Below are 27,424 nucleotides of genomic sequence, written 5' to 3'. Positions count from 1 at the left end.
GCTTAGACCTGTGTCTTTTGGAGAAGAGTGAACTCAGACGCTGTTGGTCCTAAAGTTTGCAACTTGGTGATTTGGTGACAGGTAAATCAGTTGAGATTTGGATAAGAACTCTGGATGTTGTGCACAAAAGAGATGCAGGTTAGCCCTTCAAAAGAACTCTTCAGTAGTGTCATGCCAGCAGAGAACAAGGCACTATCTGGAAAGATGCCAGGCAGCCTTTTAATTTAAGAACTGTCAATACAAGAAACATTCCTTTCAGCCTTGGGGCAGGGAGACATGGTAGTACAGGAAAAAGATCAAGGCATGAGACTTGAGTTCTAAGTTCAGCTCTATCACCAAGTTAGCTAATCCTCAGCAAACCAGTTACCTCTTTGAGCCTTGGTTTCCCACTTATAAGTCAGGGATCGGGCTGGTTGATCTCTAATGTCTCTCTGGCTATGTCATTCTGGGAGTTGGGAGGGTTATCCTGATTTTAGTTGGATTAAAGAAGGAAGAGCATATTTTTAAGTCTCTTATTTCATTTTTTTCCTCTCACAGGTCAATGTCTGGTCTGGGTCCAGTGTTCCTTGCCAAACTGTGGGAAATGGAGGCGGCTGTGTGGGAACATTGACCCCTCAGTTCTCCCAGATAATTGGTCCTGTGATCAGAACACAGGTAGAAAAGACTGGAAATGTTTTCATTCACATTTTATTGTTCCTCCCTTTTTTCTCTGCACTTATCCTTTAGATTAAATACTACATAAATATACTTAGCACTCAGTGGATCCTTGTAGTGCTTGGGAGAGAGGAATGATCTGCCTCTCATATGGAGATGAATCTGGCAGAAAAGGCTGGAGGAAGATGCCCTGCAAAGTGATCTTGTTGGGGAGGGGCCTGGAATCTAAATACATGAGCATTGGTCTGCCCCTGTTAATCCTGATTAAAATATTGGTATTGGGTTGGTGGATAGGGAGGGATATAGGATATATGGGGGAAAACAGACGAGAGAGATCTGGTGCGCTTAGAATTCTAGGATGTTTGAAACTAGTTGGAAGAGATGATGATGATCTTGTCCAGCCCAATTATTTTATAGATGAGAAAACAGAGTCTCAGAGAAATTATTCTCATGGTGCTCCATAGACAGGAGCACAGTCAGACACGCGGGCGTGCAAGCAGGAGTGTGGAATCTCTTTCTAGAGTATGAGGAGGCAGCATTCCTACTTCCGCTGGTTCCAGCTGCATTTCCTCCATGGGTCTTTATTCTTCCTCTGTGCTGATCGCCCAGGTGCCCCTTTGGTCCCACCTGCTGCATATACCAATTTCCTTCTTGTCCTCTCCCCAGCCCTCATCCAGCTCTTTCTCTTTATGAGTCTTTTCCTGTCCCTTCATTCCTTCTCTCTTTCAGCAGATGTGCAGTATAATCGCTGTGATATTCCTGAGGAGACCTGGACAGGGCTTGAGAGTGATGTGGCCTATGCCTCCTACATCCCAGGATCCATCATCTGGGCCAAGCAATACGGTTACCCCTGGTAGGGCATTATGACACAGTCAGAGCATCCTTCACAAACTTGGGAGAGGTAGATTCAAGCAGGGGTGGAAACAAATGGAAAACATCTGTAATTGAAATGGTTCTGGCCTTAGAAAGAGCATGGGGTGAGAGAAAAGATAAAGTACCAAGCCTGGAGGCTTTGAAAGAGTGTATTTTCTGGAGGTTTTAGCATGGAGGTGATAGCTCCCTGGAAAAAAGGGTCTGATAGTGCTACCCCAACTGGTAGAAAGAAGAGGATGGATCTGAGGCATTTAAAAATATTGAGATTGGCCAGGCGCAGTGGCTCACACCTGTAATCCCAGCACTTTGGGAGGCCAAGGCGGGCAGATCACCTGAGACCACAAGTTTGAGACCAGCCTGGCCAACATGGTGAAATCCCATCCCTACTAAAAATAGAAAAATTAGCCAGACGTGGTGGCGCATGCCTGTAGTCCCAGCTACTCAGGACGCTAAGGCAGCAGAATCGCTTGAACCCAGGAGGCAGAGGTTGCAGTGAGCCAAGATTGCACCACTGCACTCCAGTCTGGGCGACAGAGTGAGTCCCCATCTCAAAAACAAAAATACTGAGATTGAGAGAGACAAAGTAAAGGGAACAAGGAAAAGTGGGATAGTTTCTTCTTTGGAGATGTCCCTAGTCGAAGATTTTGTTCTTAGGATTGTGGATGGCTCAGAAGGGTAAGATACCTTCACTAGGTATATTCTGAGCTCCTGTGTGCATCGATGGAAGTCACTTTCTCATCTGAGTCATTCAGTAGTGACCACTAGAGGGGGCTGATGGGAGGGGAATCTATTTTTTGGATCCTTTTTTTTGCAAAGCGTACTGCTGGCTGAGCGCAGTGACTCACGCTTGTAATCTCAGCACTTTGGGAGGTTGAGGTGGGAGGATTGCTTGAACTCAGGAGTTTGAGAACAGTCCTGGCTATATAGTGAGACCCCATCTCTGCAAAAAATACAATAAACAGCTGGCTGTGGTGGCATGTGCCTATAGTCCCAGCTACTCAGGAGGCTGAGGTGGGAGGATCACTTGCACCTGGGAGATCGAAGCTGCAGTGAGCCATGGTTGTAACACTGCACTCCAGCCTGGTTGACAGAGTGAGACCTTGTCTCAGAAAAAAAATCATACTGCTCTTTTCTGTGCATGTACATTGATGAGGTTGTGTTCTGTTCATCTAACCCCTTCTCTTCTGTCCCCTACACCCAACTATCTTCTCCAGGTGGCCAGGCATGATAGAATCTGATCCTGACTTAGGGGAATATTTTCTTTTTACTTCCCATCTTGATTCCCTGCCGGTGAGTTTCCTGGTTCAGGGTAAGAAGGAGCTCAGGCCAAAGTAATGAACAAATCCATCCTCACAGATGTACAGATAAGAGATATGGACATAGCCAGCAGACACAAGTGAAAACAGACACTTAACTAGGATGACAAACACAGAGATAAGTGCTCACACATATAATAGAAACAAACTTGTATCTAATTAAATATTTATCCACTGTCAGGGCATTAGTGGTTTTGATAAATACGCTTCGGCTAGGATTCCTGAGGTTAGAATGGAAGAACAATTGGAACGAGGGTAGGGTAGATGAGTCAGGCTTTGAGGGGGCATGTGAGGCCCAGCACCTCCTTCTGGGTGAATTCCCATTCTCCCCATCTGTTCTGGCTAGAGGAGAAAAGCAGGGAGCAGGACAGGAGTCCATAACAGGATCATCTTTTATTTCAGTCTAAGTACCACGTGACGTTCTTTGGAGAAACAGTTTCTCGTGCATGGATCCCAGTCAACATGCTAAAGAACTTCCAGGAGCTGTCCCTGGAGCTATCAGTCATGGTGAGCACATCTTGGGGTTCTGTTGTAATACAGAGAAAACAAAATCTTCCTTTTATTAAACCTCATTTTCTCCCAGGGTAAGCCATGTCGGGAGAAAGTTCTGTGTCTGACCAGGTGTGCCAAGGGTGAGGTAATTCATGAAGGACTCTTCTTGCTCCCAGGACTGCAGCAGGGCAATTATTTTTTTCAGTCCCCTTCCCTGCCTACAGATTGGGGGCCATTCTGAAGATGAGGTTTTTTCTACAGTTTAGCCAAAGCAGGTGTGGCAGAAATGAGGGCACAGATTAACTCAGGATTTCTCAGTCTCAGCACTATTGGCATTTCGGGCGAGATAATTTTTGGTTGTGGAGGGCTGTCCTGTGCATCGTGGGATGTTTAGCAACATTCCTAGGCTCCAGCGGCATCTAACCAGCAGCAGCCCCCACTTCCACCCTGCCCGTGGTTGTGACAACCAAAAAATTATCTCCAGCCATTGCCAGGTGCCTTCTGGGGGGCACAGTCTACCCGGTTGAGAACTATTGGATTAGCACCATCATATTTCCTCCCTGTAGTCACTTTGGGTTTGACCAGCCTTCCAATTGAGCAGAGGCTCAGTGGCTCAGGGGCCTTAGAAAATCAAGCAATGAGTATTAAATCAAACAGCTGGATCTAAAGAAACTTGTCAGAAGCTTCAAAGTGAAATCACCTGGGCTCCTATAAGCCTCTTTTCAAATTTCCATGGGATTCACTTTGGAGAGGACACCAAAATGTTGGTTGAAAATATTGCTAGGGCCAGGTGTGCTGGCTCACACCTGTAATCCCAGCACTTTGGGAGGCCGAGGTGGGCAGATTGCCTGAGCTCAGGAGTTTGAGACCACCTGGCAACATGGTGAAACCCCGTCTCTACTAAAATACAAAAAATTTTTTGGGCATGGTGGTATGTGCCTGTAGTCCCAGCAGGAGGCTGAGGCACAAGAATTGCTTGAACCAGGGAGGTGGAGTATGCAGTGAACTGAGATTGCACCACTGCACTCCAGCCTGGGTGACAGTGAGACTCTGTCTCCAAACATATACATATATATAGTTAGGAATTGGTGAGACGTCTATTAGACGGAAGGGGGGTGTTATGTCCGATCCCTAAATATTAAGAATAGGAGTATCGTATCAACACTAGGAACTGGAAATAAATGTTGTAGTCGAAGAGAATGTCAGATGGGTAGCAGTATGCTGGGGTCACTTCTCTAATATTTATTAGTGACTCTAATCTTTTTTTTTTTTCTTTTTGAGACGGAGTCTCGCTCTGTCCCCCAGGCTGGAGTTCAGTGGCGTGATCTCGGATCACTGCAACCTCTGCCTCCCGGGTTCAAGCAGTTCTCTGGCTCACTGTCCCGAGGAGCTGGGGTTACAGGCGCCCGCCACCATGTCCAACTAATTTTTGTATTTTTAGTAGAGATGGGGTTTCACCATCTTGGCCAGGCTGGTGTTGAACTCCTGACCTCGTGATCTACCTGACTCGGTGTCCCAAAGTGCTGGATTACAGGTGTGAGCCACTGCACCTGGCCATGACTCTAATCTTTAAGTCAATATTTATCATTGGCTCTAATCTTCCATTTCAGAAAAAGTGCAGAAATGACTGCAGCCAGAAACTGGGGGTGGCCCTGATGATGGCTCAAGAGGCAGAACAGATCAGCATTCAGGTGGGAGGATGTTCAGACCACACCCATTCCTTTCCCTACTCTTGGACAAGGGGGATTCTTTCTCAGTCCAGACAAAGATGGTTTGTGCTAGGGGCCATCCTACCTCTATATTTCACATCAGGTTTCAGATATAAGTGCCCTAACCTCTCTTTTCTGTGTAGTCAGATTTTATGCTCAAATTCTGTTGGTGGGGGTGGGATGGAGAGTAAAAAACAGTGAAAATTTCCCCTCCAAATTTCCCTTATTTGTTGAATTAGAAACAAACTGGAAATAGAGATTATAATTAGTTAATCTCCATAAAAAGTCAGATAAGCCTAATGTGTAATTTCAAGTGAAAATAGTATGGAAAATGAGGGCTGGGCAGGGGGTTCACGCCTGTAATCCTAGCACTTTGGGAGGCCAAGGCGGGTGTATCCATTGAGTCCAGGAGTTCAAGACCAGCCTAGCAACACAGCAAAACCCCATCTCTACAAAAAATACAAAATTAGCCAGGCATAGTGGTGCATGCCTGCAGTCCCACATACTTGGGAGGCTAAGGCAGGAGGATCGTTTGAGCCAGGGATGGGGAGGTTGCAGTGAGTAAAGACTGTACCACTGCACTCCAGCCTGGGTGACAGAGCAAGACCCTGTCTCAAAAATAATAATAATGATAATAATTTTGGTATGGAAAATGAATTAGAATTCCATCATAACTAAATTCCAGAAGACAGAAGGCAAAAGCTGCCCCTGAGAGGGTAGTGGATGATGCTTTTGTTTCTTGGTTCCCTTAGGAACGGGTTAACTTGTTTGGTTTCTGGAGCCGATTCAACGGATCTAACAGTAATGGGGAAAGAAAAGGTAGGATAAATGGAGGTTGAGGACTGGAGAAGGATGGGAGGGATTCTTTCATGAGGGCAGCAACCCATGTTTTTCTTTATTTTATATTCTCTATCATCAGGCTAATTCTGGATTCTTTAATAGGAGGCTTTTGTGAATGTCATTGACCCAGTATCTAGGATGGATGGGCAGATGAGTGGAGAGAAGAATGGGAGAAACAGGATGAGGAGGGAGGGTGTACTGAATAGTGATGGACTTTGAAAAGGGTGGAAATCTGGGATCACATTTTACAGAGAAAATACCACTTGTACACGAAAGGCACAGTTAGAAGACAGATTCTCTGTGATCAGCTTTATTAACTCACTATTTTATGGTATGAATGATTTAGCCTTTCCTTCCTTTTCCTGTTCTAGACTTACAGCTCTCTGGTTTGAACAGCCCAGGATCCTGCTTGGAGAAAAAGGAGAAGGAGGAGGAGTTGGAAAAGGAGGAAGGAGAGAAAACAGTAAGATTAGCTTTAATTTCAGTTTTTATTTTTATAGAGATGGAGTTTCATCAGGTTGCCCAGGCTAGTCTCAAACTCCTGGACTTAGGCAATCCTCCCACCTCAGCCTTCCAAAGTGCTGGGATTACGGGCATGAGCCACCACACCTGGCCAACATTAGCTTTAAAAATTGTTTAGATGGCTGGGCGCGGTGGCTCACGCCTGTAATCCCAGCACTTGGGGAGGCCGAGGGAAGCAGATCACGAGGTCAGGAGATCAAGACCATCCTGGCTAACACAGTGAAACCCCCATCTCTACTAAAAATACAAAAAATTAGCCGGGCATGGTGGTGGGTGCCTATAGTCCCAGCTACTCGGGAGGCTGAGGCAGGAGAATCGCTTGAACCCGGGAGGCAGAACTTGCAGTGAGCCGAGATCGTGCCACTGCACTCCAGCCTAGGCGACAGAGCGAGACTCCCTCTCAAAAAAAAAAATAAATACATAAAATGGTTTAGACGAGGATCTTGGGGTTTCCTTTTAGGAGCTTCCTGTAAGGATCTTGTTAGAATGGACTTACATTTACTAAGGAGTTATCCTGCCCCTGCCTTGAGGGAGCCCCGATTGTCGGATATTTGGGGGTTTCTAGGTCTCTTCTTTCCTCTTTATTCTCTAATTTCCCACATCTCTAGGAACTTCTTTCTTGAGTATGATTTCAGTTCCCACTGTATTTATTTGACTCTTCGGGGAGCAATTCAGAGAATACCAGTTGTTTCTTTCCACTCCTTTCTCCCCTACGTGGACATGGAGGATTTTCATTCACTTGTTTTCTTAGCATCTCTTTTCCAGGTATAGGAAATATATATTTTTACTTTTTCTTCTAATTTTTAATTTAGCAATTTTTATCATACTCGTGGCCTAGCTTTATTTCCTTCTTTTATGCCTAAAGCCTTGCATTGATGAATACCAACAGACTGGGAAAGTGACCACACATTTTTCTCTGTGTTGCCATAAATTTAAACAATATCAGGCTCACAGAAGCTACTTTGATTCCCCAAAGCCCACCTGTCATTCTGTAGCATCCTTCTCTATTAAAAACAGTTAGGGGCCTTAATTTATCATTTTTTTAAACTTTCTCTCCCATCCTCAGGACCCAATTTTGCCCATTCGTAAGCGAGTCAAAATACAGACCCAAAAAACCAAGCCAAGAGGTAAGCAGGCCAGCTGGAAATGGGGCACAACCCACAGTTAAGGCAGGGAAGTGGTAGAGAGGGAGTCTGCAGGTAGCTGGACCTCACTGCCCATCTCAGTGCCAGCACCTGAGAAAACAGGCAACACTCACCCATAGTGTCAGTGGGGAACTGGAACCCCTTTGCTTCTCTGTACTGAATTATAAAATCTGAGGTGAAAGATGGAAGGTTTTAATTTCTTAGCCAAGAAGGATGGCTTCCTGGAGAAGTTAGACTCTGAGGAGAACTGTAAAGAGAAGAAGATCCAGGGGATAAAAGAAAAAAAGAAAGAATTGGGGGGAAAAGATGTTAAAAAAGAGCCAGAGGCCACCAGGAGAACTCACTAGACTGAGACTGAGCAGAAGATGTGGGACAGGGCAGAGACTCAATGTGCAGTGTCCATCTGCCCTTGCTGAGCTGTCATTTAGAGAGAAATAAACACATTTCCCTCACGGCTGGGGCTTGGGGGTGATGCAGGCACAGCAGATGGCCGAGGCAGGACACTGCAGAGGAAGATAATGAAGAGATCTCTGGGCAGGAAATCCACAGCTCCTCCTGCACCGAGAATGGGAAGGAAAGAAGGTCAAGGGAATTCAGATTCTGACCAGCCAGGTAAGGCTCAAGGCCTGGGAAAAACTAAGGGGAATGAGGTGCCTGTTGGCATCTCCTCTCCCTGAATCATTTCTTAACCATTTTGCAGCTTTTCATTACTTTACAGAATGAATGAAAATTAGAATGAAAGAGCGTCTCAGACTGCACCCAGCACACACTATAGAAACAGAATGATTCCTGATTTGATTTGGCCTGGGGCAGGAGAATGGTAGAAGAGAAGTAACACTTAATCAGCATTGCCAAGGGCTGGCTAAAGAGATACTTCCATGCTGCTCCTTTAAATTTTTTTCAATAGCTCTCTCACTGGATATTCCCATTTTAGATATTAGAAAACTGAGGCTCAAAGGATTTAAAAAGTGCTCAAGGCTGCTGACTAGCATAGGGCAGACGGCTTGACTCTCTTTCTGATCCCAAAGTCCATATTCTTTGTATTGAGAAAGGTCATCTTTTCCAGAGATTTCTTGGACATAGAGATTTAGGAGTTTGACTTATAAAAGGTAAGGACAGGCTGACCTAATAGGACTCTTGGCTTTGTCACCTTCTCATTTAGGCCCTAAGAAAAAATTTAAAGCTCCCCAGAGCAAGGCCTTGGCAGCCAGCTTTTCAGAGGGAAAAGAAGTTAGAACAGTGCCAAAGAACCTGGGCCTATCAGCATGTAAGGGGGCCTGCCCCTCATCTGCGAAAGAAGAGCCCAGACCCCAGGAACCCCTGACCCAGGAGGCTGGAAGTGTCCCCCTTGAGGATGAAGCCTCCAGTGACCTGGACCTGGAGCAACTCGTGGAAGATGTTGGGAGAGAGCTGGGGCAGAATGGGGAGCTGCAGCACAGCAACAGTGATGGCGAGGACTTCCCCGTGGCGCTGTTTGGGAAGTAGCTGGTGCCCTTGTGCTCCCTCCTTTTCTCCCTTCTCTGGGGCGCAGGAGGGAGAAGTTGCTAAGTGCTGGGGCTGTTTATTGGCTATGAGGTTCAAGTGTGTGTGGTGCAGTTTCTGTGTTAATAAAGCAGGTTACCGTTGACTGGCTTGGCTGGTCTCTAACTGCCCCCTGTTGGCTGCTCTCCCTCCTCGCTGCTCTCCCTCCTCCGTGTCACTGTGGCGCTTCACTGCTTCTGGCGGGAGCCTGCACAATGCAGGCATCTGGGGAAGACAGTGAGACCTGAGTCCTGAGAAGACATCGAGAAGGGCAGATCTGGGTTCAAATCTGGGCTCAGCTCCTCACTAGCTACCTCCGTGGCCTGGGGAAAAGCATGCTCACCATCCTGGTTCTGCTCTTCATCTTCCAGCGAGTGCATCCTCTACCTTAAGGGTTGTGAATGATGTCAAATGAGGTGATGCTCTCATTGTCACCACAGGGAAGACTGTGATCGGATTTGAGGACAGGCTTTGGGTTTGGGCTCGCTACCAAGGTTTGGGGGCTTATGTTCCCTGGCCCAAGGAAGTCACTAAAAAAAGTACTAAAGGAAGGGTCTTGGGTGTGAGTTCTCTGTTAGAGTTCATTTTCAGTGGAAGAGACAGGAGTTGAAGGTGATGTCAGTTTTCTCCTTACATTCAGGTAAGTTTTGGGGGTACTTTTAGTTTTATGGGCCAGGGCTGGGAAGGTAAAGAGGGAGTTGGAGTAGATGGCTCTCTTTCTATCAGTTCTCTGGCTGGCCCCTGAATCATCTGTGTGGCCTTGGTTATTGTTGGAAGCTGTGGCCCTTTCTATTGGAAGCATAGTGTACTCTAAGAAGGTCATTGTGCAGTCTTATTTTTACTTGTTTCTCTCTGTACTTGAATGGATGCAGATTTTAAAAAATAGTTTTGAAGACAATCTTTTTAAATTTGTTACTTTATTGTTAATATATATTTTTAACTAGAGATGGCATCTCGCTCCATTATCAAAGCTGGCCCTGAACTCCTGGGCTCACTTGATTCTGCCTCAGGCTTCAGAGTAGCTGGGATTACAGGTGTGCGCCACTGTACCTGGCCTCACCATTCAGTCTTGAGAGGGCTGTCCATTGGTTAGGCCTTTAAGACAGAGTACAGGGTCTCGTTCTGGGGGCTCTTGAGGGGACGGTGGCTGGGAGGTGCTCTGGGTGAGGTGGAGCTGGAGAGGGCAAGGGAGGCATAGACGATGCCGTCGTCCTGGGCGAGAACCCAGAGAGAAAGGATTAGACAGTGGAGACGGAGCTGTCCCCATCTTAGCGGCAAGCCTACAGTTTGACTCTCCTGCCCACACCACACTCCCCCTCTCCCTTCCACCCCACCTTCTCCAGGCTTCTCTTTAATTCCTTCAGGCCCTGGTCTGATTGCTTACCTTGGGATTTAGCTTGGGATCTGTATTTTGTCCTAGGAATAAAAAGCAAGGTGTGCCAAGGTCAGGTGGTGTGACAGCTAGGGGAGAGAGATGGGCAGGGGGCTCTAGGAGTGAGGTTATCTGCTAGGTCAGGGCCAGGGTCACGCGAGGGCAAGGGGCAAGGAATGGAAAGAAGAAAATACTGAGAGGGGCACGGACCCAAGTAGGGGGTATTTGGGGAAACAGGAAGGGCCAGGGATAGAAACTGGGGAAGGATGGTGGTAAGAACTCACCTTCATTCCTGATATTCTCATATGGCTCCTCTGTGTTTTGGAAGGATTCCCTGTATGGGAATAAGAGGACAGGAAATATGTTAGAGGCTGGGCATTTTAAGACATGGGCTGGGTGGTGGCACCTATAATCCCAGCACTTTGGGAGACTGAGGCAGGTGGCCATTGCTTGAGCCCAGGAGTACAAGACCAGCCTGGGCAACATAGCAAGACCCCATCTCTACAATAAATACAAAAACTAGCCAGATGTAGTGGTGTGCGCCTGTGGTCACAGCTACTCAGGAGGCTGAGGTGGGAGGATCGCTTGAGCCCAGGAGTTCAAGGCTATGAGCTATGATTGTGCCACTGCACTCCAGCCTGGGTGACAGAGCGATACCCTCTCTCAAAAAAAAAAAAAAAAAAAATTGAAAAAAGAGTTATGACACGTGTTAGGGGCTGGTTCTCTTTGGGGAGTGCTCTGCAACCTGTCCACCCTGCTCAGGATGGGTGTGATGGTTTTAGACTCAGAGGAGGCTGCTTGGAAGAGGAATTAGGGGCAATCTGTGTGTGGCCCAGCAGAGGTCCCTCGGTGCTCGATGAGTTGGGTTCTTCTAGAGAAGCTGCTCATATGAGAGAGGAACACGGAGAATAAAAATAGGAAAGGTCAATCCTTGCTTTCTCTCTGCTGGCGTTGCCTTGGCTAAAACTGGGAGAAGCAAACCAATTGCGTGAATTTCAGGTCTTCTGATCAGGGGCTCAGGCTGGGTGAATGGATGGAGAAGGGTAGGGGACAGGAGAAGGGCAGGGGACAGGAGAAGGGCAGCTGGCAAAAGCCAGCGCAGGAGAAAGGGCAGGGGTGAGCCTTTCTTCCAGCAGGAGACCTACAGCCACGGAAAGGAGGGGCCGGAGGAAAGGAAAGAGAGGTGGGAGGGTGGAGAGGAAGAGCCCAGAAAAAGGAAAAGTGAGGCCCTAGCCTGGAGAGGGGAGCGAGGCAGAGGCTAGTGAGTCCCTCCTGAGCAAACACAGGCGGGGAGAGGAGCTGGAGGTAGAGGAAGCCTGGAGTTCCCTGCACATGCAGCAGGGGAACAGGACAGGTTGAACAGAGAGCAGGCAATATGGAAAAGCTGGAAGATCCAGGCTGAGAGGAAGCAGGTGAAGAGCAGGAAAAGCTTAGTAACACCAGGAAAGGCAGGCAGAGGGCACAGATGGGCACTCCAGAAAAGAGATTCTTGAATGTTTGTGCTGGAACCTGGAGTCCACTAGTCTAGTATTTAGGGGACAGAAAGCCCAAGGTCAAGAGCCTGGCCCCTAGAGGACAAAGGAGAACGAGGATGGGTAAGTTGGGGATGCAACAATGGCCGTGGCAGGCTGGGTTTGTGGGGTTCTTAGCAGCACATTCCCTGTTTCCCAAACCAGCCCACTGCCTGCACATGCACCCCCCAACCCACCCTGGGGAGGCCCAGCACTCACCTGGCTGGGGTTGTGGCTTTAGTCCGCTGCTGACCTGTAGGGGGACCAACAGTGAGTCAGGGTGGCACCTGGGTGATGGCAGTCTCCATCCCACCTTCTCTGCTGCGCCCTAGGCTGAGGCCCTCCTTAGAGGGACCAGAGCAGCAGAGCTGCCCCACCCAAACCCATCAGGAAGGGCCTGGGACTCAGCCGGCACCCTGAGGTCCCCACCTGTCCTCCCTGTTGTCCTCCACGTCACCTCCTGAGACCCCCTCACCCTGACCCCCGCCCTTGGTTTCTTTCTCTCTAGAGCTCTCTGCTCAACCCCAACCTGGCTCCCTCTACCACTGAGCCCTCACCCAGTCACTTCTCCCCTCCCCTTTCCTTGACATTGGCACCCCGCCCCCACTCCCTCCAGGTCCTCAGGGAGACTGCGCCTGTGCTTTCCTTCTGGGTGGCGGCTGTGTCTGCCCTCCAGCCTTGGGAGCCTCGTGCTTGGGACTCATGTTTGTGGCTGTTCAAATTCTGTTGCCACCACTAGACTTCCCCTCCCCTCTGGCTGGTCCCACCCTGAATCCTCTGCTGCCTCTCCCACTGTGCCCTGCCCCTCCCATCCCCGTGGCATCCTTGCAGTGTTTCCCAGGCACTGGGCTCCTGGTCCACAGACATCCCCTCCACCATCCAGCCTCCTCCCGGGAGGGCTCTGCGTCCACAGAGACACCCTCTGAACCCAGGCCTCGAGGTACCCCTCAACTCCGGGGACCTCCCCTTCCACTTCTACAGGACTTTTTTTTTTTTTTTTATGTTGAGACTGGGAACTCTGAAATATTAATTGCTAGTATCATTTCCATGCTGCAACTTTCTTTCCAGCACTCTTCTGTCCCTCTGTTTTTTCCCTCTCTTTAGGTTATGTTTTATTTTACTTATGGTAAAAAAAAAAAAAAAACAACCACTAGAATTCACTTTTAACCATGTGTACAGTTCATTAGTGTTAAGTATATTCACACTGTTGTGAAACATCTCCAGGACCTTTTCATCTTGCAAAACTGAAACGATTTTAAAGAACCCCCACTCCCTCCTCCCTGCAGCTTCTGACAGCCACCATTCTACTTTCTGTTCCTATTAATTTAATATCTCTAGGCACCACAAAAAGTGGAATCATACAATATTTGTCATTTTGTGACTGCCTTATTTCACCTAGCATGATGTCTTCCAGTTTCGTTTATACTGTAGTATATGTCAGAATTGCTTTCTTTCTCTTTTTCCTTTTTTTTTTTTGAGACAGAGTTTCGTTCTTGTCACCCAGGCTGGAGTGCAGTGGTGTGATCTAGGCTCACTGTAACCTCTGCCTCTCGGGTTCAAGTGATTCTCCTGCCTCAGGCTCCCAAGTAGCTGAGATTACAGACGCCCGCCACCAGGCCTGGCTAATTTTGTGTTTTTAGTAGAGACAGGGTTTCACCATGTTGGTCATGCTGGTCTCGAACTCCTGACCTCAGGTGATCCACCCACCTCGGCCTCCCAAAGTGCTGGGATTACAGGTGTGAGCCACTGCGCCTGGCCCAGAATTTCTTTTAAAGACTGAATAATATTCCATTATATGTATAAACCACATTTTGTTCATCCATTCATTCGTCGACGGACATCTGGGTTGCTTCCACCTCTTGGCCGTTGAAAATAGTGTTGCTATCAACATGGGTGTATAAATATCTCTTCAAGACCTTTCTTTTCAGTTCTTTTGGGTATGTATCCAAAAGTGGGATTGCTGGATCATATGGTAGCTTTATTTATTTATTTATTTATTTATTTATTTTGAGATGAAGTCTCACTCTGTCACCCAGGCTGGAGTGCAGTGGCACAATCTCAGCTCACTGCAACCTCTGCCTCCCAGGTTCAAGCGATTCTCCTGTGTCAGCCTCCTGAGTAGCTGGGATTACAGGCGCCCGCCACCACACCCAGCTAATTTTGTATTTTTAGTAGAGATGGTGTTTCACCATGTTGGCCAGGCTGGTCTCAAACTCCTGGCCTCAGGTGATCCGCCGTCTCAGCCTCCCAAAGCACTGGAATTTGAGGTGTAAGCCACCACTCCTGGCCTTTATTTTTAAATTTTTGAGGAAAGGCCGTGCTTTTTTTCTGTATCATTTGCACTATTTTATACCCCCCATCAACAGTGCACAAGGGCCCCAATTTCTTCACATTCTTCCCAACACTTGTCATTTACACACTTATTTATTTTTAATAGTAGCTATCCTGGCCGGGCGTGGTGGCTCACGCCTGTAATCCCAGCACTTTGGGAGGCCAAGGCGGGCGGATCACGAGGTGACGAGATCGAGACCACCCTGGCTAACACAGTGAAACCCCATCTCTATACAAAAAATTAGCCGGGCATGGTGGCGGGCACCTGTAATCCCAGCTACGGGAGGCTGAGACAGGAGAATAGCGTGAACCTGGTAGGCGGAGCTTGCGGTGAGCCAAGATAGCGCCACTGCACTCCAGCCTGGGCGACAGAGCCAGACTCCGTCTCAAAAAAAAAAAAAAAAAAAAAAAATAGTAGCTATCCTTCTGGGTATAAGGAGATAGCTCTCTCTGATGATTAGTTGGCCATTTTCATCTGCTTGTTGGCGATTTGTATACTGTCTTAGTCTATTTTGTGCTGCTAATGTATATAAGAATATCTGAGCCTGTATAATTTATAAAAAACAAATTTGTTTCTTCTGTTGGACAAGAGGTTGCTGAAAAGTAAAACAAAGCAAAACAAAAATTATTTCTCACAGTTCTGGAGGCTGGGAAGTCCAAGATCAAGTTGCCAGCATCTTGCTTTTTGCTGTGTCTTCCAGAGGGGAGGATTACTGTGTCCTCACATAGCAGAAGATCAGAAGACAGTGAACCCACTCCTGAAATCCCTTTTTATAATGGCATTAATCCGTTTGTCTGGCAGAGCCGTCATGACCTAAGCACCTCCTAAAACACACTACCTCCCAGTTGTCACACTGGGGACTAAGTTTCCAATACATGATTTGAGGAGACACATTCAGACCATAGCATATATCATCTCTGGAGAAATGTCTGTTAAAATCCACTGCCCACTTTTAAATTGGGTTGTTTTTTTGTTGTTGAATTGTAGGAGTTTTTATATATTTCAGATATTCACTGCTTATCAGATATATAATTTACAAATATTTTCCCCATTCTGTAGGTTGCCTTTTGATTCTTTTGATTGTGTCCTTTAATGAAAAAACATGTTTAAGTTTAATGTCATCCTATTTGTCTATTTTTTCTTTTGTGGCTTGTGCTTTTGGTATCACAGGCAAGAAATTATTGCCAAACCCAATGTCATGAGGCTTTTTCCCTATGGTTTGGGGTCTTACATTTAGGTCTTTAATCCATTTGGAGTTAAATTTTGTATATGGTATAAGATAAGGATCCAACTTCATTCTTTGGTATGGATATTCAGTTTTCCCAATGCCATTTGTTGAAGAGATTGTCCTTTGCCCATTAAGTGCTCTTGGCACCCTTGTCAAGTCTTTTGACCATATGCTCAAGGGTTTATTTCTAGACTCTGTATTCTATTCCATTGGTATATTAATCTTTTTTTTTTTTTTCCAATTCAGCTCCTTCTTCTTTTTTTTGTTTTTTGAGATAGAGTCTCACTCTGTCACCCAGGCTGGAGTGCAGTAGCACAATCTCGGCTCACTGCAACCTCCGCCTCCCAGGTTCAAGTGATTCTTGTGTCTGGCCCATGGTGTATAATTCTTTTGCCGTGCTGTTGAATTTGGTTTGCTAGTATTTTGTTGAAAATTTTTACATCAATATTCATCAGGGTTATTGGTCTGTAGTTTTTTTGTTTTGTTTTGTTTTGTTTCTTGTAGTGTCTTTGTCTGGCTTTGGTATCATGGTAATGCTGACCTCACAGAATAAGCTTGGAAGCATTCCAGCTGTCTTTTGTCATTATTCCACTGTACCTGTTCTTAGACTTCATTGAACTCTTATGCCGTGATAATCTACTTTTCTACAGATTATTCAGACTTCCTGCTGACCCCTCCGCTCTTCATTCCTGCCTTCTCACTAGCTCCTTGACCCGTGTGATCTCCTGTCTTTCTGCCACACTTAGCTGGCAAATCTCTAATCCTGGGGGTGTCTTATGGCAGAAATGCTATTTGATTACCCAATATCTATTCAATTATTCTTAGTTACAGAAAATTGATTGTATTTGGAGTGGGAGGGTTCCCCCTACAGATAGCTGTGGGATATGTGACCAAATTCTAGCCAATAAGATATAAACTGGGTCGGAGGGTGGGGATCGGCTGTGTGGAGTGGGCCGGGGGCTCTCACACGTGAAGAAGTTGTTGTTAGGTCTTTCGGGAAGACTCTTTAAAAGGGAACAGACAGTTGAGGCATAGTATTTTTTTTTTTCCTTTCTTGCTTCCTCCCATTTTTTGCCAGGAACCCAGAAATAGTGGCTGGAATCCTTGCAGCCATCTTGGGCTATGAGGCAACCTTTGGGGCAGAAGCCAGCATCAGGGCTGGTGAATCAGAAAGGTAGGAACCTGAGTGTCCAAGAACAGTGATGTGCTGTCTGCTTCCAGATCTGTTCACAAGAGGAAAAAAATAACCCAACTCTGTCTTGTTTAAGCTACTTTTACTTCTGGTCCCTGGTGGTAGCAACTGACAATGATTCCTGACTAACAGAAATCACTAAGGTCTCAAAATCTGAATGGTTGACTACTGCTGGGGAAAAATGCAGCCATGCACAACACTGCTATCATAGATTTACAGTTTCTTATCTGAGCTGAATCCTCAAACTCCACTTCCCATTTCCTCAGTGACTATGTCAAACTTTCTCTTCAATTCCCTGACCCTCTTACTCATTCTCAGGAGAAAAGTGCTGTGGTTTTTGTTCTGCAGAATTAAAAAAAAATAATCATAAGTGGTTGATTTTAATTTTTTGTTGTTGTTTGAGACAGAGTCTCGCTCTGTCACCCAGGCTGGAGTGCAGTGGTGTGATCTCAGCTCACTGCAGCGTCCACTTCCTAGGTTCAAGCGATTCTCATGCCTCAGCCTCCCAAGTAGCTGGGATTACAGGGGCACATCACCATGCACAGCTAATTTTTGTATTTCTAGTAGAGACGGGGTTTCACCATGTTGACCAGGCTGGTCTTGAACTCCTGACCTCAAGTGATTCGCCCGCCTTGGCCTCCCAAAGTGGTAGGATTACAGGCATGAGCCACTGCGCCTGGCCAGATTTTAATATTTTAATCCATGGCTTTTGGGCTTGGTCATACTGAGGAAGACTGTCTCTACTCCTTGGTTATGAAATAATCTCACATTTTCTTCTGGTACTAGGGTTATTTTTTTTCTCATTTAAATCTTTGATCCCTGTGGAATTTATTTTGGTACAAATTATGAGGTAAGGAGATAATGTTATTTTTTCTCAGATGGCTACTGAATAGTTCCAGCACCATTCATTGAATTACTCATCTTTCCCCATTGATTAGAAACCTTTTAACCAACTATATTGGTTAAACCTTTTAACCCACATATATTTGGGTCTCTTTTCATTCTGTTATACCTAGGTTTTCCTCTTTTCTTCCATTGCTTTATCTGTGTATTAATATGCCAATATTGTACCTTTTTTTCTTTTAAATGTATTCATACGATGGTGCTCCCATGAGAGCCAGTGTTCCCTGGTTTAATGCCCACTGTTTAGTCGTTCTAACTGCTGATGCTCCTGTGGCACACCCTCTGCTAGATCTATTCTAAACACAGTACATTTAATCATCAGGACAACCCCACGTAGGTAGTATCTTCACTCCCTTTGCCCATGAGGAAGGTGAGGTGCACAGCCTTTGTACCAGCAAGCCTGTTTCCCTGGCGAGGGTGTGAGGCCAGGATCTGACTGCAGGCAGCCCCAACCCCATGCTCCTCCCATCTGTGCTTTCATAGCTGATAGGGCAAATCTCCTTGCACTCTGTCACCCAGGCTGGAGTGCAGTGGTACGATCTCAGTTCATTGCAACCTCTGCCTCCCGAGCTCAAGCAATTCTCCCACCTCAGCCTCTCCAGTAGTTGGAACTACAGGTGCATACCACCACACTTGGCTAAGTTTTGTATTTTTAGTAGAGACAGGGTTTCACCACATTGGCCAGGTTGGTCTCACACTCCTGGGCTCAACTGATCCACCCAGCTTGGCCTCCCAAAGTGCTGGGATTACAGGCGTGAGCGGGAGCCATCACGCCTAGCCCATTGCAAACATTCTTGATGGTAACTTCAGATCAGGTTTGGAGGATGTTGGGGTGGAACTCATTAATGCCTCAGGCCTTGTCCTCTCTTTTGAACTGTAAATGTGTACTCTGAGTTTCGAATGGACAACTCTGCTGAGATGCCACACATGGATCTTCAGTGTAACAGATCCCAAATTAAACGAGGCATCGTTCCCCTCCAAGCGTGATCTCCTCTCTTCCCCATTGTACTTGGTGATTTCATTACAGCCTCATCCACTCAAGTGGAAACAGGGGCTTATTCCTGCTCCCTCGCCCCTACATCAATCTAACAATCAACTTATTTATTTATTGAGATAAGGTTTTGCTCTGTCAGCCAGGCTGGAGTGCAGTGGCACAATCACGGCTCACTGCAGCCTCAACTTCCCAGGCTCAAGCAGTCTTCTCACTTCAGCCTCTGGAGTAGCTGGGACCACAGGCGCACGCCACCACACCCAGCTAATTTTTGTATTTTCTGTAGATACGGGGTTTTGCAAAGTTGCCCAGGCTGGTCTTGAACTCCTTGGCTCTCCTGCCTTGGCCTCCCAAAGTGTTGAGATTACAGGAATGAGCCACCCTGCCCGGCCAACCAAGTGTCATTTATAAAAAAAATTTTTCAAATTATTTTTATATTTAGTTGGAGATAAGTTTGCTCCGTCTCCCAGGCTGGAGTGCAGTGGTGAAATCACAGCTCATTGTAACCTTAAACTCCTGGGCTCAAGCAGTCCTCACATCTCAGCCTCCCAGTAGCTGGTACCACAGGCACAGGCTACCATGCCCAGCTAATAATAATAATAATAATAATTATTATTATTATTATTTTGTAGAGACAGGGTCTCCCTGTGTTGCCCAGGTTGGTATCAAACTCCTGGGCTCAAGAAAGCCTCTTGCCTCAGCCTCCCAAAGTGCTGGGATTACAGGCGTGAGCCACTGCACCGCACCTCACCTCTTTGGTTTTATTACTTAATCTTTTCCATGATCTGGCCCTTTCCCTTTTTCCACCTCACCCCTGCACTGCACTGACCCAGCCTGGCCCACCTCTGGCCACTCCTCCACAGACTGAGGTCTCTCACGGGAGCTGAGGTCACCCTTTACTGCTTCATGCTGCCTCTGGGATCAGAGGCTCTGGGTGTGATTTCCAAGGTCCTCTCCTCTCCTCTCCTGCCTCCTCCACCAGCACTGAGCTTCCTGCAGCTCCCGGAATGGTTTCCTCCACCCACAAGGAAAGTGAATGACCTCTACACCACCCTCACCACTTGCCGCGCTAATTCTTTTTCTTCTTTGAGACTTTTGCATATATCACCTCCTCTGGGAAGTCCTCTCTGATTACCTCTCCTTCTTCCCATCCTTATTAAGTGCTACCATAGTTCTTTCTCAATGAAGCAATTAGTCCTTGAGGCAACTGAAAACCCCATACCCCTAGTTCCCTGAGAGCAGAGTCTATGGTTTATGCTTTATTCTACTTTGCTTCTCCAGTTTCAAGCCAGGTCGTGGCAGGTGGGCAGTCGGCCAGTGCCTGCTGAGCTCAGCTTACTTCTGGTCCCTTCTGCTCTCTCTCTCCTTTTCCCAGGGCGGACCCTCCCCTCTCCTCCCCAGGAACCTTCAGGGGAGGTAGATGAGTGATGACTGAGAGAGAAGAACTAGGGGGGGATCGGCTGTGTGAAAAGGGCTGTGGGCTCTCACATGTGACCCTGCCCCGCCCCACTGCAGGAGCCTCACAAATGCAGTCACCTCAGCACAGGCCACGAAGTCAGCCTTGGTGGGCTTGAGGGGAGCCAGCAGGGTCTGCATATTTCAGGAGCCCCATAGCTGCAGGTGGGCTTTGAGAAACCGCCAGACGGGAGGCTTGGGGAGAGGGCGGGTCCTGGGCACTTACCTTTCCTTCTCCTCCACCTGAGGAGGCAGATCAGTCCCAAAATCATGATTCCGAGCACAGCGACAGCCACTGCCACCCCCACAGCAGTCTCCAGACTTATGTGCCAAGAGTCTGAGCGTCGTTTGCCCTGTGTGACCCTGAGGCCGGCTGTGGTGGTTGTGATACTGAGCCTCCAGGTGGTAGTCAAGCTGCTGGGCCTCTGGGTGGTGGTCGTGACAGCTGGGGAGAGATGAGGAATAAGCAGAACCCCCCCTGGGGGCACAGGGTGTCTGGGTTAAAGGCGTGGTGTGCTGCTTTCTAGGTTGGGGGACATTAGTGGTGAGGGAGCTCCTCTTTGAAGCCCACACAGGGAGCGGGGAACAGGGTGAAATGTTAACAGCTTTCAATGCAGACGACTCAGTTCATTTTATATTATTTTTCCTTTCTTTTTTTTCCTTTCCTTTCCTTTCCTTTCCCTTCCTTCCTCCCTCCCGCCTTCCTTCTTTCCTTCCTTCCTTCCATTTCTTCCTTCCTTTAATTTTATTTCTTCCTCCTCAAATTCAACTTAACAGGCAACTCAGTTTAAATCCGATTCTATACCAGTTATCAGCAGGGTGACCGCAGAACCCCATCTCCTCACTCACAAATAGGGATAACTAAATCACAGGATCAAAAACAGTCTATTGTTGCAAATACAGGTAACATAAAATATGTCATTTTAACCATTTCTACATGTACCGTTCAGTGGTATCAAGCATATTCACAGTGCTGTGCAACCATCACACCATCCAATTCCAGAACTCTTGCATCTTCCTCAATGGAAACTTTTTTTTTTAAGTTAAAAATTTGACATTCTGATTGTGAAAAACTCTAATATTACTTTTAATTTATAATAGGAGTTACTTCCCAAAAATGTTAATCACAGCTGAATTGAAAGAGTCTTTGGGAAATGTGGCAATGTTGTTTATATAAGTATACCACATTATAAGTCTACTGGAGATCCAAAGGGATTTGCGTGTGTGGAATTTGAAACAAAAGAACAAGCAGCAAAAGCAATTGAGGTAGGTCCAGATCCTGAAGTCAGAACAGGGAAGAGGAAGAGAAGCAGCTCTGAAGATGCAGAATCCCTAGCTCCCCGATCAAAAGTAAAGGAAATTATTCAGAAAGACATCATTAAGGAAGCTTCAGAAGTTTCCAAGGAAAATAGAGGTAAAACTACAAGGTTTTAATTAGATTAAATTAAGCTTCTGTTTCACTCATTTCACAGCCCCACGTCTTAACGGAGTGCTTTTTTATTTATTTCAAGATATAGAAATCTCTACTGAAGAGGAAAAGGATACTGGAGATCTAAAAGATAGCTTTCTCTTGAAAACAAAAAGGAAACATAAGAAAAAACATAAAGAGAGACATAAAATGGGAGAAGTTATACCATTAAGAGTACTATCAAAGTAAGTCTGTGGTTTAAATTCTGTCATTGGCTTAACGATCCACCTCAATGGAAACATTTTACGTGTTACACAACTCCTCATTCCTGTGTCCCCACCCTTCTACCCCTCTACTTTCTGTCTCCATGAGTTTGACTACTCTAAGTACTTCATATTAGCTGAATCATACAGTGTGTTTTTACAGGATTGTCTTTTTTTTTTTTTTTTTTTTTTTTTGAGACGGAGGCTCGCTCTGTCACCCAGGCTGGATGGACTGCAGTGGTGCAGCCTCGGTTCACTGCAACCTCCGCCTCCCAGGTTCAAGTGATTCTCCTACCTCAGCCTCCCGAGTAGCTAGGATCACAGGCACATGCCACCACGCCCAGCTAATTTTTGTATTTTTTTTCTTTTTTTAGTAGAAACGGGGTTTCACCATGTTGGCCAGGCTAGTCTCCAACTCCTGACTTCAGGTGATCTGCCCGCCTCAGCTTCCTAAAGTGTTGGGATTATAGGTGTGAGCCACTGTGCCAAGCCAGGATTGTCTTAATAAGTGAGAACACACATCTGTAAAAAACCTACTGTATATTGAAAATATGTTTTTAAGGTCACATTAATATATATTGACCTTCACGTCCTACAAACAAGTTACACCTTCTTTATAGATGTTTCATGCACCCTTAAAAAATTGACATAGTACTCAGCCACAGGACAAAAAAATCAGGCTCCTTAATGTCTTCAAGTTAGTATGAACTAAAATCTTCATCCACGCTTAAGAGAAAGTAATAAAAGTGTAAATGCAATGTCTTGATTGGGAATTTAAAAATGTTTTAATTACTTAAAGGAAAACATGTATAACAACATACTGTTTAGAAAATAAAAACTAGAGTAATACATATTTTAAAAAAGAACCCTGGAGTATGACTAAAGCAACACTCTAAGCTAAATTCATAGTATGAAATGCTTTTATTACTTAAAATGGGAAGAAATTTTTAAAACAAATAAAATATTCAATTTCCAAAGAAAAAAACCCCAAACAGAGAGGAGCCAGCTGTAAGGAAACTCAGAGGAAGAAAGTAATGAAAAGTTACGTAGGAATAAATTTATTAGGGAACAGATAGCCACAGGCAAAATAAATGCAGAAACTGGTTATTTAAAGGAGCAACAAGAAGATAGACAAGACTAGCAAACCTAATGACAACAAAAGCCAGCTGCAATCATGAGTGGGTATATGCTCAATTATAGGTTGTTAAATGTTAAAATATCTGTGAAATGGGTGTCTTTTGGGTTTTTTGGACACAGGGTCTTGCTCTGTTGCCCAAGCTGGAGTGCGCAATCATACCTCACTGCAGCCTCCACCTCCTGGGCTCAAGTGATCCTCCCACCTCAACCTCCTGATTAGCTGAGACTACAAGCATGAACCTCTGAGCCAGGCCTGGGTGATATTTTTAAAAATTGATTTAAGAACTAGTATACCTTGGGGCCAGGCACAGTGGCTCATGCCTGTAATCCCAGCACTTTGAGAAGCTGAGGTGGGCAGATCACCTGAGGTCAGGAGTTTGAGACCAGCCTGGCCAACATGGTGAAAGCCGATCTCTACTAAAAATACAAAAATTAGCTGGGTGTGGTGGCGTGTGCCTGTAATCCCAGCTACTTGGGAGGCTGAGGCAGGATAATCACTTGAACCTGGGAGGCGGAGGTTGCAGTGAGCCAAGATCACGCTACTGTACCCCAGCCGGGGTGACAGAGCAAGATTCTGTCTCAAACAAAGTAGTAGTATACCTTAACTCATTTATGCCTAGTGTTCCGTTATCGCAACGCTAAGTTTGTGGGAGTTATTTATATCCTACTGCTCAAGGTCATCGCCAAGTTCTGATCTTTCCCACAAAAAATTTGCAGCCTGTGGCATAAATGAGTTAACTGATCATTAGACAAAGAAGAAATGAGAATGCTATGAAAGAACTACCTTTCATAAGGTCTCCATGCTCAGGAAGTTTTATAAAGAAGTTCTTGTAAAAATTTAAGGAACATAGAATTCTCACATAGAAGTTTCCAGATCATAAAGATGGAAAACTATGCAATTTGAATCCGTTTCATAAAATGATTCCATAATCCTAATACTAATATCCATTCAAAAGTTTTTTGTTTTTTTTTTTTTAAAGCTGGGCACTATGGCTCATGCCTATAATCTCAGCACTTTGGGAGGCCAAGGTGGGCAGATCACTTGAGCCCAGCAGTTTTGAGACCAGCCTGGGCAGCACAGTGAGACCCCCGCTCCCCCGGGTCCCTATGATAAATACAAAAATTAGCTGGGTGTGGTGGCGCATACTTATAGTCCCAGCTACTCAGGATCCTGAGGAGGGAGGATCGCTTGAGCCCAGGAGGTTGAGGCTGCAGTGATCTATGATTGTGCCACTGCACTCCAGTCTGGGCAAGAGAGAGAGACCCTGTCTCAAAACCAAAATTTTTCCGGTTTTTTTTTTTTTTTTTGACATAGTGTCACTCTGTCAACAACAACAAAGTGCAGTGGTACAATCTCGGCTCACTGCAACCTCCAACTCCCGGCTTCAAGGGATTCTCGTGTCTCAGCCTCCCAAGTAGTTGGGATTGCAGGTGCATGCCACCACACCCGGCTAATTTCTGGGACAGAGATTAAATAAATTATGATACATCACTACCACGGGATGCACGCGGCCATTTAAAAAGGCATTGCTGATTCAGAGCACAATGACTAGGAGTTAGCCCTGCTCTGCAAGGAGCAGCTAAAAAGTTTTTTTAAATGGCCAGGCGCAGTGGCTTGTGCCTGTAATCCCAGCACTTTGGGAGGCCAAGGCAGGTGGATCATCTGAGGTCAGGAATCAGACCAGCCTGGCCAGCTCGGTGAAACCCCGTCTCTACTAAAAATACAAAAATTAGGTGGGCATGGTAACACGTGCCTGTAATCCCAGCTACTGGGGAGGCTGAGGCAGGAGAATCACTTTAACCCAGGAGGCAGAGATTGCAGTGAGCTGAGATCGTGCCACCTCATTCAGCCTTGGTGACAAGAGCGAAACTCTGTCTCAAAAAAAAAAAAAAAAATTAAAAAGGCATAGGCCGGGTGTGGTGGCTGACGCCTGTAATCCCAGCACTGTGGGAGGCTGAGGTTGGTGGGTCACTTAAGGTCAGGAGTCTGAGACCAGCCTGACCAACATGGTGAAACCCTATCTCTACTAAAAATACAAAATTAGCCAGGTGTGGTGGCACACGGCTATAATCCCAGCTGCTTGGGAGGCTGAGGCAGGAGAATCGCTTGAACCCGGGAGGCAGAGGTTGCAGTGAGCCAAGATCATGCTATTGCACTCCAGCCTGGGCAACAAGAGCAAAACTCCATCTCAAAATAAATAAAAATAAAAAATAAAAAGACATAGATGTATATATTCTGGAATGAAAGAGATTCAAGTTACTTTAAGTAAAAATAGCAATTTCTAGAGCAGCAAAGTATGTGGTTTAATTGTATTTATGTTATATGTCTGTATCTGTAAGAGAACACTTCCACACAAAGTGGTAGGGACTGGGGAGATTAGGTGAATGTTACATTTTATTTGACTTCCTTCTGTATTTTTTAAATTATGTGTAAGTATTACCAGTACTTTTATTAGTTTTTAAATTAACACTTTTTCCAAGTACAATCAAGTACAAGATACAATCGCATCAAGTACAAGATACAATCAAGTACAAGATACAATCGGCACATAATTCAGACCCAACAAATTTCACACAACTTAGAAAAAAACAGCAGCCTCCTGCACCTGCCTCCTCACTCCCTTCCAACTCCCCAGAGGCAACTATTTTCAGCAACTTTGGTGCTGAAAATATTTATTTTCAGCAACTTTGGTGCTGAAAATATTTATTTTCAGCAACTTTGGTGCTGAAAATATTTATTTTGGTGTTAACCTATTTCTAAACAGCATGAGAATATTGCTGTTGCTTGATTTGCTTGTTTTAGGTGGTATCTACTCACTTCCTACTATTGACATGGAGAATTTAGATCTTACACCCCCATTTTCTTTATCTGACTCAGCTTTTCAGCATTTGATACTCCTCACTCCCCCTTTTGTGAAGTGAGTTATTCACTTGGCTTCTGGGACACCACTTCCCTTGGTTCTCCTGCCTCACTCTTACTTAGCTCCTTCTGAGACGTCTCTGTTGATTTCTCTTCATCTGCCCAAACCTAATGTCAGGGCCCAGTCCTAAAACTTCCTCTCTAGCCACACTCACTTCCCAGATGATCTCATTCACTGTGTGACATTAAATATCAGTGGTATCCTGATTGGTCTTCCTCTGTCGCCCAGGCTGGAGTGCAAAAGTACAACCATGGCTCACTGCAGCCTCCAACTCCTGGGCCCAAGCGATCTTCCCACCTCACCCTCCTGAGTAGCTGGGACTACAGGCGCACATCACCATGCCCAGATAATTTAAAAATTTTAACAAAAAACCAAACACCGCATATTCTCACTCATAGGTGGGAACTGAACAATGAGAACACATGGTCACAGGAAGGGGAACATCACACTTCGGGGACTGCTGTGGGGTGGGGGGAGGGGAGAGGGATAGCATTGGGAGATATACCTAATGCTAGATGACAAGTTGGTGGGTGCAGCGCACCAGCATGGCACATGTATACATATGTAACTTACCTGCACGTTGTGCACATGTACCATAGAGCCTAAAGTATAATAATAATAATAATAATAATAATAAAAAGAAAAAAAAATAAAAGAAATATTTATAAAAATAAAAATAAAATAAAATAAAATAAAGTAAAAATTTTTTTATGGATAGCCTGAGCAATATGGTGAAACCCCATCTCTACTAAAAATGAAAAAAAAATTAGCCGGGTGTGGTAGCGCTCCCTTGCAGTCCTAGCTACTCAGGAGGCTGAGGCAGAAGAATCACTTGAACTTGGAGGCAGGGGTTGCAGTGAGCCAAGATCATGCCACTGCACTCCAGCCTGGGTGACAGAGTGAGACTCCGTCTCAAAAAAAAAAAAAAATTTTTTTTTTTTTTTTTTTTTTGGTAGAGACGGGGTTCCATTATGTTGCCCAGGCTGGGTTCCAAGTTGATATATCCAACCAATTTTCCCCCTGCACTCGACTCAGAGATCTTACTACCTGTTCACACCTCCATTTGTATGTCTAAGTAACGACTCAAACGTAAAGTGTCCAAAACAGAGTTCTTGATTTCCTCCCAAACCCGTTCTTCCCTGTTTCCCCCACTCAGTAAATGGCAATTCTGTCCTTCAAGATGCTCAGGCCAAGGACCTTAGAGTCATCCTTCCTTCCCTCCCTCTCATACCCCACATCCAATCCATCCGCAAATCCTGTCTGCCCTGTCTTCAAAATATAACCAGTTATCAGCCAACTCTCACCTCGTGCACTGCCATCTTGCTAAGCCAAGCTGCGTCATCTCTCCCCGGTCTCCCTGCTTCTGACTTCGCTCACCTATAATTTTTTCCTCCATACCACAGCGAGACGGATGCTTTTAAGCTGTGAGTTGGGGCCGGGCATGGAGGCTTACACCTGTAATCCCAACATTTTGGGAGGCCAAGGCAGGCGGATCACCTTAAGTCAACAGTTCGAGACCAGCCTGGCCAACATGGTGAAACCCTGTCTCTACTAAAAATATAAAAATTAGCCGGGTGTGGTGGCAGGCACTTGTAATCCCAGCTACTCGGGAGGCTGATGCAGGAGAATCCCTTGAACA

The 27,424-nt window shown here is 45.8% G+C and overlaps 2 protein-coding genes across 13 annotated transcripts in view; one reads left to right on the top strand and one right to left on the bottom strand.

Moving 5' to 3' along the window:
* ZCWPW1 (zinc finger CW-type and PWWP domain containing 1) overlaps positions 1-9,178 on the top strand; it is a 28,002-nt gene extending 18,824 nt beyond the window's left edge. For 3 of the 7 annotated variants that reach the window (XM_054560251.1, XM_054560250.2, XM_054560258.2), the window contains 10 exons: positions 538-654; positions 1,387-1,507; positions 2,742-2,817; positions 3,246-3,350; positions 4,946-5,026; positions 5,797-5,863; positions 6,256-6,347; positions 7,473-7,533; positions 8,029-8,163; positions 8,714-9,178. In XM_054560251.1, the coding sequence (XP_054416226.1) occupies positions 538-654; positions 1,387-1,507; positions 2,742-2,817; positions 3,246-3,350; positions 4,946-5,026; positions 5,797-5,863; positions 6,256-6,347; positions 7,473-7,533; positions 8,029-8,163; positions 8,714-9,036 (1,178 nt within the window). In that variant the 3' untranslated portion in view covers positions 9,037-9,178. Of the gene's footprint in view, positions 1-537; positions 655-1,383; positions 1,508-2,741; positions 2,818-3,245; positions 3,351-4,945; positions 5,027-5,796; positions 5,864-6,255; positions 6,348-7,472; positions 7,534-8,028; positions 8,164-8,713 lie in introns of all 7 variants that reach the window. The other 4 variants (XM_054560247.2, XM_063725654.1, XM_063725653.1 and 1 more) reach the window with 2 other exon arrangements.
* Positions 9,097-27,424, bottom strand: part of PILRA (paired immunoglobin like type 2 receptor alpha) — a 29,843-nt gene continuing 11,515 nt past the window's right edge. For 3 of the 6 annotated variants that reach the window (XM_054560265.2, XM_054560262.2, XM_054560263.2), the window contains exons 4-8: positions 20,283-20,501; positions 12,175-12,208; positions 10,729-10,778; positions 10,457-10,488; positions 9,097-9,297 (exon numbers count right to left, since the gene is read on the bottom strand). In XM_054560265.2, the coding sequence (XP_054416240.1) occupies positions 9,169-9,297; positions 10,457-10,488; positions 10,729-10,778; positions 12,175-12,208; positions 20,283-20,501 (464 nt within the window). In that variant the 3' untranslated portion in view covers positions 9,097-9,168. Of the gene's footprint in view, positions 9,298-9,970; positions 10,285-10,456; positions 10,489-10,728; positions 10,779-12,174; positions 12,209-20,282; positions 20,502-27,424 lie in introns of those variants that run through there. The other 3 variants (XM_003777000.5, XM_054560264.2, XM_002817753.5) reach the window with 3 other exon arrangements.

The sequence above is a fragment of the Pongo abelii genome, chromosome 6 (assembly GCF_028885655.2).
Source record: "Pongo abelii isolate AG06213 chromosome 6, NHGRI_mPonAbe1-v2.0_pri, whole genome shotgun sequence".
NCBI classification, from domain to species: Eukaryota; Metazoa; Chordata; class Mammalia; order Primates; family Hominidae; genus Pongo; species Pongo abelii.
This window is presented reverse-complemented; position numbering and strand designations above follow the sequence as displayed.